Source organism: Pelodiscus sinensis, chromosome 1, assembly GCF_049634645.1.
Source record: "Pelodiscus sinensis isolate JC-2024 chromosome 1, ASM4963464v1, whole genome shotgun sequence".
Classification (NCBI taxonomy): Eukaryota; Metazoa; Chordata; order Testudines; family Trionychidae; genus Pelodiscus; species Pelodiscus sinensis.
Genome location: NC_134711.1, coordinates 110,263,077 through 110,282,114, shown reverse-complemented (window position 1 = coordinate 110,282,114; position 19,038 = coordinate 110,263,077). Strand labels below are relative to the sequence as shown.

Genomic DNA, 19,038 nt, shown 5'->3' with positions numbered 1-19,038 from the left:
TGGTGCAGATCCTGGCCACAACATGCCACCCAGTTGACCTCCATTTCATCTGCTGGCCTTAGGTTAGATACCTCTGGGCTGTTTCCCATGTTCCCACCAGGTGCCTCCCTCTTAAACCCAAACACTGTGTATCTGCATATCTGTCAATACATGCTCCACCTATCTTCTTCTAATTTGTGATCCACTAAGCCACCTATCTGTCCGGATTCTGAGACCTACAGTAGTTGCAATGGTGCATATCTAGTTCATCGATTGTTTCTAGTGCCAAAAACTTCTGAACACTTAGCCATTGGATGAGACACATATCACTAAGAATGTCAAAATAGTAACTTCAACCCATGATAGTCTATCCTGCAACTAATTTAAGACAAAATTATATTTAGTGTAGCTCTTGGGTTCAAGACCAATATTATTTTACTCTGTTGTTGTAACTGGAAAAAGTTAGTGCCTAACTATGGTCTCAAAGTATGTCTAAGCATGAAAGGTACAATCTATTTTTAAAAAGTGAGAAATACATTAACATTTAGCTAGGGATGGCTAGTTAGTGATAGAGCCCTGATACCGGTCAGTGTGAACTAAAAAGTTTCAGAAGGCAGCATAGAAGATAGAACACATTAGGGATGTAAGCAACTACTTGACTACCCAATAAGCAAATGCTTATCAGGTAGTCAAGTAGGAACTTGACTAGTTGCTTCCCGCTGGCCCTTGCTGCCTCTGTCAGAGATACAGCAAGGGGAGGGAGAGCACGAGCTGGTGCTGGGGGAGTCGACTTAAAAGCCAGTCCACCCCAGCACCATTTCCGCAGGGCGCAGGGGAGGCAGAGGGCAGCAAGGAAACTATGCAAGTGGGGATTGAAACAGTCCCACTCGCGCTGGTCCCACTGCTGCTCTTCTCCTTTGGAATGTACAAGAGCCACCTGCTGCTCTTGTACATTTCAAAGGAAGAGGCACAGAGAGGAACCCATGCCAGCGGGGACTGGTACAGGGTCGCTGCCTCTCTCCCTTTGAAATATACAAGAGCTGCGGGCAGCTCCTGTATGTTTCAAAGGGAAAGAAGCAGAGGGGAGGGAACCCCTGCATCTCTCCATTTGAAATATACAAGAGCTGCCATGGCTCTTGTACATTTCAAAAGGAAGAGGCACAGTGGTATAGTGAGCACCCCCCTATCGAATAATCAAGTAGTCGATGGAATTTCCATTTAATAGCCAATTAATTGAAATTTAACTTCCCTAGAACACGTATGACAAGATGATTTACAAAGTATAAAATATGCAGATTTGAATATTTTTTAAGTCTGTAGGGAAATCTATTGTCCTTTCAGATGAACATGGATCTCCAACAGGAAACTTATGCCTTAAATACAAGCCTTATAGTGAATGGTATTATTACACCACATCTAGCATTGATCAGTTTTCAGCATAAAAATCTCAATTTCCATAACTGAGAAAAGTAGAAGATAGCTATATTACACAAGTACCAGATAATTTGTTTTAACTATAGGCAGTCCCCGAGTTACGCGGATCCGACTTATGTCGGATCCGCAGATACGAACGGGGATTTTCTCGCCCCGGAGGACTGGAGCGGCGGGACGCCTGGTCCCGCCGCCCGCCTCCTCCGGGGCGAGAAAAGCTGCTCCTCGTCTCCCTGGTCTGCTGCGGGAGCCAGCAGACCAGGGAGACAGGGAGCAAAGCGGCGAAGGACCCGGGGCAGGACCCGCGGCCGCTTCCAGATCAGCTGGAAGCGCCGCGGGTCCGGCCCCGGGTCCTGCGCCGCTTTGCTCAGCGTCTCTCTGGTCTGCAGACCAGGGAGACGCTGAACAAAGCCGCGCAGGACCCGGGGCCGGACCCATGGCGCTTCCAGCTGATCTGGAAGCGGCCGCGGGTCCGGCCCAGGTCCTCCGCAGCTTTGCTCCGCGTCTCTCTGGTCTGCTGGGGGGGACGCAGCTAGTGCCCCCCTCAGCAGACCAGGGAGATGTGGAGCAAAGCCCGGGGCCTGTGGTAGAGCAGGTGGGGCGCTGCCGGTTGGTCCCACAGCACCGCTCCTTGGCGCTACTGGACCAACCCGGCAGCACCCCAGCTGCTCTGCCCCAGGCGTCCCGAAGTTAGCCGCTGCTGAAACTGACCAGCGGCTGACTACAGGAAGCCTGAGGCAGAGCTGCTCTGCCCCGGGCTTCCTGGAATCAGCTGCTGATCAGTTTCAGCAGCAGCTGACTTGGGGACACCTGGGGTTCTTAAGTTGAATCTGTATGTAAGTCAGAACTGGTGTCCAGATTCAGCGGCTGAATCTGGATGCCAGTTCCGACTTACATACAGATTCAACTTAAGAACAAACCTACAGTCCCTATCTTGTACGTAACCCGGGGACTGCCTGTAGTGTTGTGTCCTCTAATGACATATTATACAGAAAATATGTTAATGTTCAGACTTTACATTGAAGAAGTCAGGCAATTCTGAGATGAACTTTGTGGAGACTTCATTTCTGCAGACCTGGACTTATGTTTTACAATCCCATAAGATCTCAAATCGCAGAGTTAAGCAAAACTAGCACTATCACAGTATTTCAATGCAGCTATCACTTATGGTCATTAGGAAGTAGTTTTGCCAGGTCAGCAATAGGCAGCACTCTTTGCCAGGTCAATGCTGAACCAATGCTCAGGCTAACATCAGGAGTGACCTATGCCCACTGAATGAGAAAAAGGACTGGCAACATGTGGCCATTAAAAGTCTCAGCTTGCATGTGCACACACACAAAAGCAAAAATAGAGTACTAGTCTCAGTATAATAGCCTAATACAATTATCTTAGTGAGATTATGGCCATCTAAATTCCCTCCGGAGTTTCAACTGGAAAAGAAATTAACTTATTGTCTTGCCCTGCTGCATACTGTAGCTGTGTACTGTTAATAAGTCTATGCATTTCATCACAGTGACGGCTGCATTTGTGTTCTAGATAAAGTAATTTGATTTATAGATTTGCATGTCACTTTGCTAAGTCTTGGGATCCTCTGAAAAACACAGCTCAAGGTAGATGGATCATACAATATAGAGCAAAGCGGTATGCATTGACCTTAGATTGTAGAAAAGATGCAGTTCTGTTGTATCAGTGATATCAACTCATATTGTGCAATGACATAACAAAAAGTACTCCAGCAGCTCTCACACTTATGATAATGATGCTGGCGCTTCTGCAGGAAGCTTAACTCAATTTCCTGAGCCATTAAAACCTCAAAATTTTGGAGCATACATAATCTGATTCTGAGAGAAATAAAAACTAAACAAGTATAAAACATTTTAAAAGTCAACAAAAAACTTCCAAGGGATTGCAGAGAAGTATAATGGAAACACTTGTTTAAATTTTCACAACAGAATTACTACAACAACAAATGCATCTTAGGGAATTGAACACTTTAACTCCGTGGTCCCCAACACGGTGCCCGCGGGGGCATTTGTGTGCACCCACCAAGTGCTCGGGGCTGGCCTGGCCCCAGGTACGTGGCGCATGTGCGGTGCCGGAGCCAGCCCCGGGCGCATGGCGCACGGTGAGCGCCGGCCCCGGGAGCGCCGCGGATTGGCCGCCCGCGCTCTGGGCGCGCGGCGGGGGGAAGAGCGCCGGCCCCGGGCGCGCGGCGGGGGGAAGAGCGCCGGGCCCGGGCGCATGGTGCTTGGCAGGGGGAGAGCGCCAGCCCCGGGCGCGCGGTGCTTGGAGGGGGCACCGGACCCGGGGGCGCAGCTATGGGAGGGCCCCGGCCCCGGGCACACTGCTATGGGAGGGCCCCGGCCCCGGGCACGCTGCTATGGGAGGGCCCCGGCCCCGGGCACGCTGCTATGGGAGGGCCCCGGGCACGCAAGTGTCCCCGCCCCCTGGCACCCGGCGGGCGAACAGCCACGCCCCCTGGCGCCCGGCAATCTTTAAAGGTTGGGAACCACTGCTTTAACTCATTAGCAAGCAGGCATCAATGTCAAGCAGCCCTCTCTCTCTATTTTACTACAACACCAACATAAACTTAGATTAACAAATAACAAATACATCACAATGCAATCTAGAAAAAAACCCACAAAATTGCACCGTATCTACACACACACCTTTTTGAGGGAGAAGATATTGGACTGTAATCCATTTATTTCTGGTTTTGAGTTGCTCCTAAATATTTTAAGTCCACAGGTGTGTCTATCCTGCTATGGAAGTGTTATAGGGAAATGCCTGCCCATTAGTTAAGAGCTCAAACTAATAGCAATTCAGTTATTACCTTGCTCCATCCACTGGCATGAGCAGCTGTCTCCTGAGTGCACTCTCGGTATTCCTGATAAGTCACTGGCCTGCAGAAATTAAACACCAAAGTTTATAAAGGAAAAGCCAAAAATTAAAGTTCTTTCTGGTCCCAGATAACTAAATGTTCACACATCCACTACATGTATAAACTGTTATAATAGCGAAGGTGACAGTTTCTGGAACTATCATCCATGCTTCAGGGTATAAAATACAACTTGAGTCAAGGCAGCATTTCCCCCTTGCCAATAATACTGTACTGCACATCTGTCTTGATAAACCACAGGTTTTTAAATACAAAATCTAGTATCGTCTACTATCTGAAGTAGCAATGTAATAGTGTAGTCGATTTATCGATTAGCAAATAAGCAAAAGTATATAGGTTAATGCTATAGACGACACACATTTCCCTCCCCCCACCTGTACATTTTTTAGCAGGCTGGCCAACAGCCTGGCTCAGTCCTGGCTCACTCCAGGTCCAGGACCTACCCCTGCTGCAACTCTGCATTTAAAATGTATTAGGAGCTGGGCGGGCAGGCAGCCCGGCTCATTTCTGGCTTGTACCAGGTCTTCAGACACCCCCCCTAGACAGAGCTGTTGTCAGGAAGCTCAGGGGTCCCCAGCCCAGGGCAGAGCTGCCCTAGAACCATGGATACTGGGAACCAGTTCTAAGACTTTTAGGCTCCTAGCTTCATGGCAGAAACCTACGAATCTGGGAGACTCCCAGCTTCAGTAAAGTCTAGCAGCTCGGAAATGCCAGATTTCTGCCAAGGCACCTAGAGCTGCCAGGCTGCATACTATGGAGCTCCTGACCCTGAAGTACCGGCAGATTTCCACTGTAGAGCACTCCAGGCCAGTTTCAGCAAAAGTATAATCAAATCTGCAGTAGATTTGGTAAAACCTTTTGCTCCTGAAAACTAGTGTTTCCAGAAAAAATGTATGTTTTTTAAAAATTCAGACTAACAACTTATGAACAATATACACTATGTATAAACATATTAAAGTGTTGGTTTAGTATATACATTTATAGGGAAAAATGCTAATCCTTTCTATTATATTTTATATGCTAAATAGCAAACTATGATATCTATGTAGATACCATAATGTAATGAAAATAGGTAGAAAATCAGAATTAAATTTGCTGTGGGACTATAACTTTGACTTCTTATTTTCAGTTCACAGTCTTCACTTTTTTGGTACTTTTTATTTTCAAACTCAGCTTGAACTAATTGAACTGACAAATAGAAAAAAAAGCAACACACACACTGCAATAAGATAGTCAGATTAGGTGATGAAATACCAACTCCAGTCTACTAAACAGGCACATATATGGTTCACATTTTCTTAGATATTCCAGTTAGTTTAGAATGAAATCTGATGTGATTACACCCCAGGCCATATGGCTGCAGGCTACTGATGTTTTAGTATTATTCAATGAAGTCCTATGGGACAAATTAACAGGAGAAGGAATCAAGCCTATGTCTTCTATGTAACACTGCGGAGGAAGCGTTATTCAAATAAAATAACTTATTATGAAAGATTTGATATTGAAAGCCCTTGCTATTATGAAAACACCACAGATGCTCCCAGATGATTATCTATCCAAATACCTACCACTCTAAAACTGCTTAATTTTGAAAAGACTCAGTCTAGAATAGACCCATCATTATGGTCTATATTAGGGTTGGCAGTAGTTTTTGAAGGGGGGCCACGAATGTTGGAAGTGGTCCGGGGCCACTCTGGAAGAGGTGGGGTATCGAGCGGATGGGGCAGGGCCAGGAGACTTTGTGTGCTCCCCCACTCACAGGCCCTGACTGGCCTGGGAGTGGGGGAGTGCATGAAGTTTTTGCCCCCGGCCCTGCCAGGGGCACACAGCACCTAAGACTGCCAGCTGTTCAAAACAGCTGGCAGTTCCTTCTAGGCACTAGATACCATATAGAAACTTTTATTAAAACATGGAAAAAGCCCAAGATCTCTCAGCAGTAGAAAAATTAACAGAACCACTTTGTATATCTGCACCTACAAAAAACTAGAAAATCATAGTACAATATATTCTGAGATTAAAATGACATTTACTGCCCACATTTACACTTTCAGTTAAATATATTTGTATTCAATATCTAAAATGTATGGGGGTTTTTAAATAGTTTTATTTCAAAACCAAAATTATTTTTAATGTGACAAAATGAACTAGCTCCCATTCAAGGCTACAAAGACACCTCTTTCAAAATAAAGGTTTCTCCCCCTCAGAGCATGATATTTAAGATGCATCTTTTTGTTGATGAAACAGTTTTCCCCTCATAGTTTGAGTAAAAAGTTTGATCAACCTTATCCAAAAGAAAAGACCTTCACACAAACCAAACAACCAAAAATTGAACAATTGAACAGTAAGAAGAAACATTTGAAATTTAAGTCCAAAGGGTAATTTTTTAAATAATTACAAAGTAAGGATGTTAAAATGCGGTTACTTTCCTAAATCGAGTAGTTGATAGATTTTTTTTTATAGACTACTTGATTACTCAATAAGGGTAGGCAGTTACAGCATGCAGTTTGGCATGCACCACCAGGTCCCAACATAACCTCCCCCCACTGCCTCTCTGCATTATAAAGGAGTGGGCAGCTGGCGCGTGCAGACACTGGGTCTCTCATCAGTCTGCGTAACCTCCTCCGCTGCCACTCTGCATTGTACGGGACTGGGCGCCAGCTACCCAGTTCCTTAATATTGCAGAGCTGCAGCGGGGGAAGGGGGGGCGGAAATGTGACTAGTCAATAGTGATAAGCTCTTGCTTATCTGTTAGTTGACTAGTTACTTACATCCCTATTACAAAGTATGCCAAAATGAAGCTTAAAATTGAAAAACTAACCATACAGCACTGATATCGCGGAGCTATAATCCAGAATTATTCCTTCAGTACAACAATTCCCTAAAACTGAGTATGCTTTAAGTAAAGAAATACTGATCAAGCTGTAGAGGGAGACTGATCTTCTTGGCATTAATGGTCCATAAACTCTCAATTTCCTGTTTATAATTTACAAATGTGAGTGGGAAAACGAATAAAAGAGAAAAGAGCTCCCTGTCTGTACAAGGCCATCTTCTGAAAGATATAGCATGTGTATTTCTAAAAGAGCACACAGCTGGTTAAGATCTAACTGTTTGTAGAGCACTGCAACAAAGACAACTTTTTTTTTTAAGGGTTTAGTACAAAGAAGATGGTTTCTGAGCATACATCATATGCTAAACAAATGAAAGATCTACAAAACTTCAATTCTTGGCCTATTAAAAACTGGACATAAGGGAAGTTGTGGTGCTCATCAGCTTCTGAAGATGGAGGATATAGTGGCTAGACCACATATTTCATATGGACAAATCAAGGAACAGAGCTGACTGGCTGCACAAACAGTCCTGATCAGACACTGCCGATGTAACGAGACCTTTTCTGTGGAACTGACCTTATCTGCTCTATGTACAAGTGCAAATAGACCCAGTTTGCATATCCAATAGGGAGACAATCCACTGTCCACTAACACCAATTTCACTTAAGTCAGCAAATGGACCACTTGGTTCACTCCAAGAAGGTGGTCTACTCAAGGAACTACTTACACATCTCATTACCTCTCAAAAGCCTACATTAAGATCACCTCATAAGGATCCAGAAATCCCTCCTCAGTACCCATATAAGGTACTATTGGTCCAACAATATCAGAACTGAAGTTTAAACTTGAAACAGATACCTTGACATTTAAAAATATTAGGAACAGCTATGAGAAAAGAGTTCTGGGAGACTAATGCTCAAAGAACGGACAGAGGACACTGGATAATCTCAATTTCCTCCAACCCCTATTAGCATATAAATCTACAAATCAGACACAGTGGAGCCCCATATTTTGTAATGCTGTCTTAACAGCCATATTTATATAGATAATCTCCCAAACTGGCTCTTCCGAGCCCAAGATTTCTATGCAAGGAAGTCAATTTGGGTCCCCTAAAACTAGATTCATCATTCATACAAAAAAAAATTCTGAATAAATTCTATCTAGGACTCATTTGAATCAAGAAACTGGGGCATCAGTTACATGTCCTATTGGAATTTAAACATTGATTCCCAAGATGAAAAGTCAATTCTATATTCATTACAGATAGTCCAACTGCCCACACGCTCTTGAAACGATGCAGTCAATCAACATGTAAAATAATCCCTTTTCTGTCTTATGTGGGCTCTTTCAGGACCCACCCAATTACAAGATTCTTTTTTTTTTTTTAAAATAGCAAAAGAAGCTGACTTACATTTAAACACGTTTCTGCGCTACCTGAATGTAACTTCTCTATTATTTCCTACTTGTCCCTCATTTTAAAGGCCAGGAGCGTGACAAGCTGAGAAGTACGTTCCCACAATGAAAATGTGGAAGTAGTTCCATTGGCAGATGTGCAACCAAGACAAGTTTAGCAACATCTGGGGTACCTAAAATACAGAGATATCAACAACATTAGCCCCATGGAATTGCAGTTACAGAATCCAAATCTAACAGTAAGATTAAGTGTTGAGTGGGAGTGCTAACCTGGCTACAGTGCAGTTTCTAGGAAATTTATGGTTTGCAGGGAATAGCCAGATATCAACCAGCTGTTTGAAATATGTCAAGTCAATCTTGGAGACTCAATGTTCACAGGTTAAAAAGGCTTGAAAAATGCCTTAATGATAAGCATGAGTGTTTGGTGTGAATGTGTGTAAATAAAAGAGGACAAAGGAAGACTGGAAGATAAAATACCAAAACAAATAAATAGCATAATAGAAATCGTAAGAATTTAAGGGAAAAGAGCCTTTCTACTGAGCAAAGCAAATGGCAACTAACTTGCTAAGCAGGATCTGTAGTGCTTTGTGAAGAGGTTCTTTCATTTCTTGGGACACTTTTTCTCCAAGATGAGCCAAGCAATCTTCTATTGAACTCTCTGGATTGGCAGGACTGAATACTGGAGAGGTGTGGCAGTCAAACCCTGTACTGGTAAAGGCTGGGGATAAAGCAAAAACAAACCCAAAACACTAAATACAATTAGCCACAAAACTGTTTAGTTACTAGTTACATTAAATTTATTTCACTAAGTAAAATGAATGGCTTCAAAGTAAGAGCATGCTTGTCTAACAATTTCCAGAAAACACAATGGGGCAAATTCAGCCTGAACTAATAAAACAAGTACAAATGGAACTATCTGGGCCAAAGTATACCCTCTAATTTCTTACTTAGAGCTTCATGGAACCAGGTATTCGCATATATGTGAATTGTAAGCTATAAATATTTTGCACAATCCCTGAAAACCACCTTTAAATTACACTATTTTACCCTTGTACCCACTATGAAAGTTACACTGCTATTTACATCACTGCTTAATCAAGCCCGGGGTGTAACAATGCCTGAATGCAATTCTTAAAATAATATTCTGTTTGACTAATGTATTTTTCTTTTCTTCATTTCTAATGGACAGGGCTGGTAACAGACTTCACTGGGCCCCGGGCAATGTGCGGGGGGGGGGGGGGAGCACAGGGCTGGGCTCCCTAGAAAGGGTGAGGCCTCAAGCCAAAGGGGTGGGGCTTAGGGCAGCCAGCCCTCAACACTGCTTGGACCATGCTGCACCTCCCATGGCCAGCCCTCAGTATCCCCCAGATTGTTCTGCGTGGGACTTCAGTGATAATTTAAAGGGCATGGGGCTGTAGCCCACACCCCTGGCCATTTTAAATCACCAAGCCCCTGTTCCCTTTGTGTTCCCATTCCCTCTCGTAGTGAGCAGCCCTACTAATGAGTTATCTAGTCCACCCCTGCCAGTAGAGTGCTGTTCACCATAATACATTATCCAGTGGCTGGAATTTTAATACCATGAACAATGATAATTATAGACATCATAAATACTATGTATAGACCAGTGTCCAAGTTGACCTTCACTGAAATTATGTTTTTGCTGTTATATACTCAAAGCTAAGCATACACATCAGCTAACAGTTAATAGCATTATTGAACCAATATAAGAAGACATGTTTAGTATCCATAAGTATTGGAATTTACATGAATGTGACATTACATTTAAAATTTTAAACACAAGTGAGGAAATAGAAAAATCAAGGCTCTAATAGCAGTTTTATCTTACTCACCTGGCACATGCAACACACTATTCTCACTGAAATATTCACTTTCCACTGCAAAGGTAACTGCAATGATTTATCCAAAAGCAAAACTGAGTCCTTGCTACATAATTTGGGCAAATTAAGATGATAAACATTTTAACTGCTGTATTTCTTTATATATCTAAAATTGTAATTTTAACATTAAATAGAAAAAATAGGCTAATAAAAAAGGATAACAACCTCAGCTAAGTCACAAGATACTTACATATTTACATAGCCCAAAATATATGTGGGCTAGGAATCGGAATGGTAACATTCTGTAGCAGCATAAAAGCCACACTTATATCAATATTAAAACACAGAAGGGTACACCTGAAGGGAGTTGCAAATATATATGAGCTGGAATTGCTGAAGCACAATATGTAAAGCCAATAGTGTTGATATTTTTTTAAAATTATCTTTTAATTTAAACACATTTGGGTTTGTAAAAATAAGACTTACTCAAACTCTGAAATTATAACAACCTGTAAGACAATTCAGTGAAAGACTTTTGCTCAAGTTTTCTGAACAAATGTTTGCCTTTTGGAGACCAAGCACTCAAAATTTAAGGTAAAGAAACAAAGGGGAATTTGAGATATTTATGAGCATGAGAAAAATATTAACAAAACCGTAATTAGAGCATCCATTACACTATAAATGGAGAGGCTATTTACCTGGGCAGTAACTTGAGTTTTTCTAGATGTGTGTTCCCATGGATACTCCACCATAGGATGTGCCAGTGCACTATAGACTGGAGTCAGTAAATAGCAGCATCCATGGGTCTGGGTTCTGGGCAAAGACTTGAAGACTCCATCACAGACGGGAAGGAAGGCAGGAGGTGGAGCACCCATACAAATGAAAGATCTTGAAGAACTCAAGTTACTGCACTGTAACCACTTCAAGTACATGTCCCTATCGGTGCTCCTCTAGAAGAGATTCCCAAGCAGCATTTCAGAGTGGAGGGGGATGTTGAGCAGGCAAATCAAGGCAGTTCATTCTGGACACTGAAAAAATGGTAAATTTGGTGAACAGAAGACCAGGTTGCAGCCCTGCAGATATTTGCTGTGGGAAGATCCATCAGGAGGGCTATAAAACTGGACTGTCACTCGATGAGGGGAATGTAACCCCACTACTTCACAGTGGGCCAAAATACAACCCAAAACCTACTTCAGTCTTTACATGCATATTAGCTGTCCCTTAAGACGTCTGGCAAAATACAGAGTCTGGGAGAGGCCCTAAAGGTCTTAGTCCTATTGAGGTAGAAGATGAGGGCCCTCTCCATGTTAAGTGTGAGAACACTAGCCTCCTCTCGAGGCACAAAGCTTCAGATAAAGAACTCTAAAACAAATCTTTTGTTTGTCATGAAATTCCAATGAGGCTTTAGGCAGGAAATGAGGTGGAGGTACAGCATGACCTTGTCATGGTAGAAAGTATTGTACAGTGGGTCTGCCATGAATGCCATGGATCTCCCATTCTTCTCACTGAAGTGATGGCATTGAGGTGAAGTCCGGAGGGACAACTGATGGGGCGGGGAGAAGATCAGGTAGCCATTGTGAGAGTTCCTCAACACACTGAGGACAAGATTAAGGTCCCAGGGAAAAGAGATGTTCTGGACAGGGTAAAATAACCGTATAAACCCTTAAAGAATCTGGTTGTGGTGTATAGGCAAAGGCTAAAACAAACTGACAGCTGTAATGGCTTCCAGACATACTCAAACTGAGCTCACTGATGAGCCTTATGTCTTTAATGCCAACCGGTTACAAGATCCTTGGGAGTAGAGCAGTGAAAGCATCAGGAATGGAAGCATTTCCAGTTTTGCAAATAACTTTTACAGGTAGTAAGTTATTGTATCTAACAGGAAAAACAACTAAAAATTGGCTGAGCAATTTCATCTACGCCTGAGAACCATCTAGGAACCAAGACTTCAGGTTCTGAGACAAAAGGATAGTCTGGGTTACGAAGCTGGAGCTCTCTGATAAGAAATCCTCCTTTGGGAAAGGCACAGAGGAATTGCCACAGAGAGATGAAGTACCACTGAGAAGCTAGTCTCAGCCATGAAGGCACTATCTGGATAGATCTAGCCTCATCTTGTCTCAGTTTGAGCAAGGTCATGAGGATTAAAATAGGTATGTAACTGTAGAGAAGGACACAGGACTAATGCTCTAACAGACCATTTCCTGAGGAATTGTGGCCAGATCCTCCTTTAGAGCAAAAAGGGCAGCCTTTCCTATTGGTTAAATTTGCACAGAGGTCCTCCTTCAGGAGGCCCCAGGCCTAGCAGATGTGGAAATCAGAGCTGTTTAATTCCCACTTACAGTTCTAATGGAAGTTTCTGCTCAAATAGTCTGCAACTGTGCACCGAAGTCATGATAGGGAAACTACAGAAACGTCTATATGATGGAAGATGCTCCTGCTCCTTAGTGATTCTGCACATAAGTACTAGGATCTCATACCCCTTGTCAGTTTGAGAAGTACATAGCTGCCTGTTGTTCAACCTATGAAAGATTCACTCTATGTCATGAAGAAAATGCTGACATGCACAGTGGACTGCCTTTAGCTCTATGATGTTGATGTCGAGCAGTCTTTCTTGTGAGGACCATTTGCCCTATAGGTGCTTTCACCAACCCAAGAAAGATGTGTTTTGAGGATTTCTGAAGGTGGGGGCAGACGAGTATAGAGTTTCCACGCAGACCTGCAGAGAGCCTTCCCCCTACCTGAGAGAATCCTGTATTCAGTTCAGCACCCAGATATGTTTGGAAAGATGTATTATTTGCAGCATTTGTAGTCTTTAGACATACCTGAAGATGTCCAAGATGCAGTTTCACATGCAGCCTAAGCAGACATGGAGGCCACCATGTGGCCCAGGAGTAGTAGCCAAGTTTTGACTGTAGTTGTTTGTGGGCTGTATTGTAGAGCAAATCAGGATGGACATCGTGGAGAATCAGTCCTTGAGCAGCTAAGCCTTGGCAGTTAGAAAGTCTAGTGTATTGACAATGAAATCCGTTTGCAAGTGTAAACGTGGACTTTTTTAGATTGGTGAAGAGACCTGGACCTTGGTCATTGCTAACTCAGCCTCTTGGGCACAGAAGCGCCGTAAAAAGACAGTCAGTTAAATACAAAGCGGTCACAAAGCTCTACTGATGCAGGTAGGTCACTACAGCTGAGGGGTCCTTCATAAAACACTCTTGGGGCTGCAAAGAGCCCAAGGAGGGCACGCTATTGGTAATATTCTACACCCATGGCAAAATGCAGAAAGCACTTCTGAGAGGGATGAATAGCCACGTGAAGGTGAACAGCTTGGAGATCCAGGGCAACCAACCAGTCCTCTGAATCCAGGGATTAAATCCTGATGTGCTGCAACAGGACATAAGTGTTCAGGTTCCTGAGGTCTAACATTGGTTTCCAACCACCGACTCTTTTGGAACTGGGAAATATTGGAAAGAGAACCCTTTACAAATTCGAGGGAAAATAATTAAACTGTCTGAGGTTAATGAGTTCTCAAATAGGTAGGAAGTGAAGGGTGGGGGGCAGTATCCAAAGGGATGGTGGATGGCAGAAACATACAGCAAAAGATGTGGAGGAAGACATTGCTTGAGGCCCTCAACGAGGTTGTCAAAATTATCACGTAGAGCCAGATGCAAGTTGAGAGGTCATGGAAGATGATAACCTCCTTTTCTGAGAGTTCTGGATTCCTTTCTAAGCAGCTCCATAGATCTAGCATAGATCTTTTGCAGGTGATACTGGGGTGATCTCTTTATTGTAGGCACTTATATTCCCAGTGACTGCAATGCTGTCCTAGTATCTTTAAAGGAGTGGAACATGGAGTCCAGCTAAAGAGTTTGGACTCTTCAAAGGAGATGTCACCCACAGTATTTTGCACCTCCCTCAGGAGCCCAGGACGCTCATCACATAACTATTGTGAAACAGGGTCAGCAATGTTGAATGTGGCCTGCAGGAAAGCTTTGGTAACCAACTGGTCTGGTAGTTGATTGAAGTCACATTTTGCCTTCAAGACATAGTAGTTTGTGACTCAAAATCAAAGAACAGTCAACAAGCAATTTTTTCCTACCTAGGACATATAGGTGTTTAGGCTCCTCCTTGGAAGGAAAGGGTTTGAAGCACATTTAACAGTTTCTTTCATTGATTACTTCTTTTCCTGGCAATGAGAAGTGGGATGGGAGAAATATTCCATTACCTTGCGCAGTGGTAGCATTACCTGGTAGGCAAGACGAGGCAAGAAACTCAAGGGCGAGAGAAAACAGAGCCCTCCTCCCACCAACACAAACTGTACTCTCAGAGAACAAATTAAAAAATAAAAACTAGATAAATAAAATAAAGAAAACATGAAAGACAGGAAGCAGCTGAAAACAGCAGAAACCACAACAGTTCCATCTCAAGCTGCAGATGGCTGGGAAAAATGGAGCAGCAGTCTGCTTAGGAACTTGCCTAGGAACACAAGTTGCTTCTCTGCCCAGACACAACCCTTGCTATTTACAATCTCTGGTCATGAGTGCACAGATTCATGCATGTCCTGTAACAGAAAAGGTGTATACTTGAAGAACCATATCATTATTAAGTAAACTCAGCATCAATTAAATAAACAGAGTGTCGGGGAAAAGGTATCTGCAAAACAAGCACTGACCTTCCAAAATTTCTTCATCAAGGTGTTTTAACTCCTCCTCAATTTCTGTCTTAAGCTTCTCTAGAACCGCCTTCTCCAAAGCTTGTGGTATTAGAGACTGCTGGGGCCCTAAAACAAACCAAAAAATTGGTCAAAAGGTACACTATTTGCTAGAAAAGTTAAATGTAAATATTTGTGACAAACATTAAAAACGTAAAGTATCTAGTACTTAGTTGCACAATATAGAGTTAAATTTCCCACAGCAACATAGAGTCTGATTTCTTTTTGCATGTACTAAAATTGAGCTTTTTTGCATGATCAATGAATAATCCATGTGACTATTCTGCATGTGAGCAAGATAGACTATTTGGTTTAAATAAGAATAAAAAGTATTTAACAAATTAATTAGTAAACAATTAAAAGAAAGGCCACAAACAAGAAATAATCAACAACATCATCTCAAATCCAAAAATGAATTAAAGAATAGTTTTCAAAACCATCATAATTATAAATCAGCGAAAGGAAATAAGCAATATTCAAATAACTAGTCAGTTAAAACTGCACCAAACTACACCAAATCAAAGCAGACAGCATTTGAAGTTAAACATGTATCTAGTCTCCTCTAAATACAGAGATTAAATAGATACTAAAGAATCCCAAAATCTCTATCAGGCAGCCCTTTTATCTTCTGGGCTTTATTTTCGCCTGTCCATAAAAGGTCTACAGGTCACAACAGATTATCTAATGCAAAGCTTCCAAGGTCTTGTTCTAGTCATTTTAATTACTTAAGTAAATTATTGCAGACATCTCACACCACTTGTTTTCATTCAGAATGGTAAATATCCCAAGTGTTTAAGGTCCAGAAAAATCTCAAACTATTTTTGAAGAGGTGAAAACACACTGAACAGTAAGGGCTCTGAGAAACTGCTAATTGGATTTTAGCCTAATTGCCTTGAAAGAGTTCACCACTGGGCTGAGACAGAGCCAACAAAATTTCTGCTTAAGCAGCTGGTCTTTGGAAAAAGATATAAGCCACAAAGAACAGGTGCTTAGAAAGAACATGCCACGCCAAACTGTCTACACCTAGCCAACATTTTCCCCTTCTCTTTCTCCTATTCTGAACACTTTTCTTCTGGCTCCTTCCCAGAGGCTTTCAAACATGTCTTTATAGTCCCTTGTCCTAAAGATATCTGTTCCATCTAGGGATGTAAAATCCTGGTTAATCAATTAACCATTTAAACCTAGGTTTAACTGGTTAGCTGATTAAGCGGGATCCAGTGCCCCCTCAGGCCAGCTATACCCATTCCCGGATGTGCAGGGATGCCAGCAGCAGGAGCCAGCAGCCCAGCATGCAGGGTTGCCAGCTGGCTCCTGCTCTTCCCTTCTCCCCCTCCCCCCCAGAAGTGTGAGGTGTCCAGCTCCTGCTCCCACCCACCCCCCATGCATATGAGGCGGGCAGCTCCTGCTCCCACACTCCTCCCCCTTTTGGGGTTGCTGCTGGGTACCCAGTAAGCATTACCCAGAAAGGGTGATGTTAACCAGGTAACCATTCACATCCCTAGTTCCATCTAACTACGGTCACATTCCTCTGATGTCACTAAGCCAATGGTCTACTCTTGTGTTCTCTACTTCTTTTTCTCCAGCTATCTAAAACATGCTCCAGTCTGGTCTACATCCATTAATGTCAAAAACTGCTCTGATCTCAATAAGTAAACTCTTCTAGGCCAACTCTTGTTTATCAGTCCTCACTTGTTCTGATCTCTGCCTCCTTCAGCAGTGTCAATAAGTTTTCTTCACAAATTAGGCTTCTATGATGATGTTCTCCTGGGGTTCTCTTACCTCTCCTTACTATCTTCAGCATTCCTTTTGAGGTTCCACTTGGTTCCCCAAGTTTTCATCTTTGTCCCCTCCATGGTGATTCTATTCATGACCCATTATTTCCCACATTTCACATCTTTAAAAGAGCCTAGTAATATTTATTAACATTGCTTGCAGTGATATCTGTATTTGAAAAGTAAGTTTGAATTAGGTAGACACTTCCATCTAACTGAACATGGGTAGGAACGAATTTTTTTTATATACATGCTATTTTCCAGCTGGAGCTACCTGTGTGAAGTGCACTCATGACAACTAAATACATGCATTAGCTGAAAATATTTACAGTTCCTGATGTGAACAGTTGAAAAGGCAGCAGATGGCCAGCACCATTTCATTTTTCTCAGCCCCACAATTATACAATCATCACCCCCTCTCAAACTATTTCAGTTTTCCAAATTCCTCTCAAACACTTTCTTTCTCGCCATAAACCATAAATACCAGAGGTTAGTTCTTCCCTATTTTGGACACTGATGCTTTATCAATTCCCTCAATATCCCCTCTTGGAATGGCTGCAGTACCACTTCACAATCAAGCTCAACAAATACATATATACAGATACAGCCTCCTGTTTTAACATATGCCTCACCCTGCCCTGCTTGGAAGGAAGGCAGCAGCCTTTGTAGAAGACCTGTTCTCATGGGATTAACGTGATGATGATTGCACATGACAAGCTGTCATAGTTGATAACAAGTCATGTGGAAAATGTGAGCAAGAAAAATCCCACTGTTGCCAACATACAAAAGAATTGTTTTGATAATGGATGCTGCAGAGTCAATGGTTCCCATCTCATCAACACCCTCAACTTTATAGCAGCATATTTCAACAAGATACAACCATGCAGTGGTGCCAGAGCATTAAAAACCTGTCTCTCTGGCTCAGGGACTCTACAGAAGGCAAACACTGCAAAGATCAACAGACTCCAACTTCCTGCAACTCCAAGCTCTTGATCCCCAGCAATATAAAGAAACATGCCCAATTTCAGACACCAGTTCAGTGCAATAGGATAGTTCTTAAAGAATTACCCCTTTAAGTAGTTTTCAAAGCTGTTCAGAAGTAACCAGAGGGGTAAAAAGACTGCAGTATTGACTTTTGGGGAAATGGAAGTACAGGCAGTCCCCGAGTTACGCGGATCTGACTTATGTCAGATCCGCAGTTACGAACCGGGTTTGCTCCCCGTCTCCCTGGTCTGCTGGAGACCAGCAGACCAGGGAGACAGGGAGCAAAGCCTCTGAGGACGCCCGCAGCAGGACAGCCCAGACCAGCAGACCAGGGAGACGGGGAGCAAAGCCACGGAGCACGCGGGCAGCGGACAGCCCAGACGCGCGGCGGCTGTCCTGCTGCCGGCGTCCTCAGAGGCTTTGCTCCCCGTCTCCCTGGTCTACTGGTCTCCAGCAGACCAGGGAGACGCGGAGCAAAGCCACGGAAGACCCGGGCGGCGGGACCGCGGTGCGTCTCGGTCCGCCGCCCGCGTCTCCCTGGTCTGCTGAGGGGGGGGGGCGCGCAGCTAGTACGCCCCCCCCCCCAGCAGACCAGGCTTTTCTCCGGACGCCTGTGGTAGAGCAGCTGGGGCACTGCCGGTTGGTCCCGCAGCACCTCTCTGGGCGCTACTGGACCAACCCGGCAGCACCCCAGCTGCTCTGCCCCAGGCGTCCTGATTCAGCCGCTGCTGGTCAGTTTCAGCAGTGGCTGAATCAGGACTCCTGGGGCAGAGCAGCTGGGGTGCTGCTGGGTTGCTCCAGTAGCGCCGAGGAGTGGCGCTACTGGACCAACCCAGCAGCACCCCAGCTGCTCTGCCCCAGGCGTCCCCAAGTCAGCCGCTGCTGAAACTGACCAGCGCTGACGACAGGAAGCCCAAGGCAGAGTTGCTCTGCCCCTGGCTTCCTGGAATCAGCCGCTGATCAGTTTCAGCAGCAGCTGACTTGGGGACGCCTGGGGTTCTTAAGTTAAATCTGTATGTAAGTCGGAACTGGCGTCCAGATTCAGCCTGTTGAAACAGATCAGAGGCTGATTCCAGGAAGCCCGGGGCAGAGCAACTCTGCCTTGGGCTTCCTGTAGTCAGCCGCTGGTCAGTTTCAGCAGCGGCTGAATCTGGACGCTAGTTCCAACTTACATACAGATTCAACTTAA

At 43.8% G+C, this 19,038-nt stretch overlaps 1 protein-coding gene across 5 annotated transcripts in view; it reads right to left on the bottom strand.

Moving 5' to 3' along the window:
* The window catches only part of BCL2L13 (BCL2 like 13), a 74,937-nt gene that overhangs the window by 33,307 nt on the left and 22,592 nt on the right, over window positions 1–19,038 (bottom strand). For 3 of the 5 annotated variants that reach the window (XM_075896830.1, XM_075896823.1, XM_075896812.1), the window contains 3 exons: window positions 15,055–15,162; window positions 9,112–9,268; window positions 4,244–4,313 (listed from right to left, as the gene is read on the bottom strand). In XM_075896830.1, the coding sequence (XP_075752945.1) occupies window positions 4,244–4,313; window positions 9,112–9,268; window positions 15,055–15,162 (335 nt within the window). Of the gene's footprint in view, window positions 1–4,243; window positions 4,314–8,568; window positions 8,724–9,111; window positions 9,269–14,917; window positions 14,944–15,054; window positions 15,163–19,038 lie in introns of those variants that run through there. The other 2 variants (XM_075896836.1, XM_075896840.1) reach the window with 2 other exon arrangements.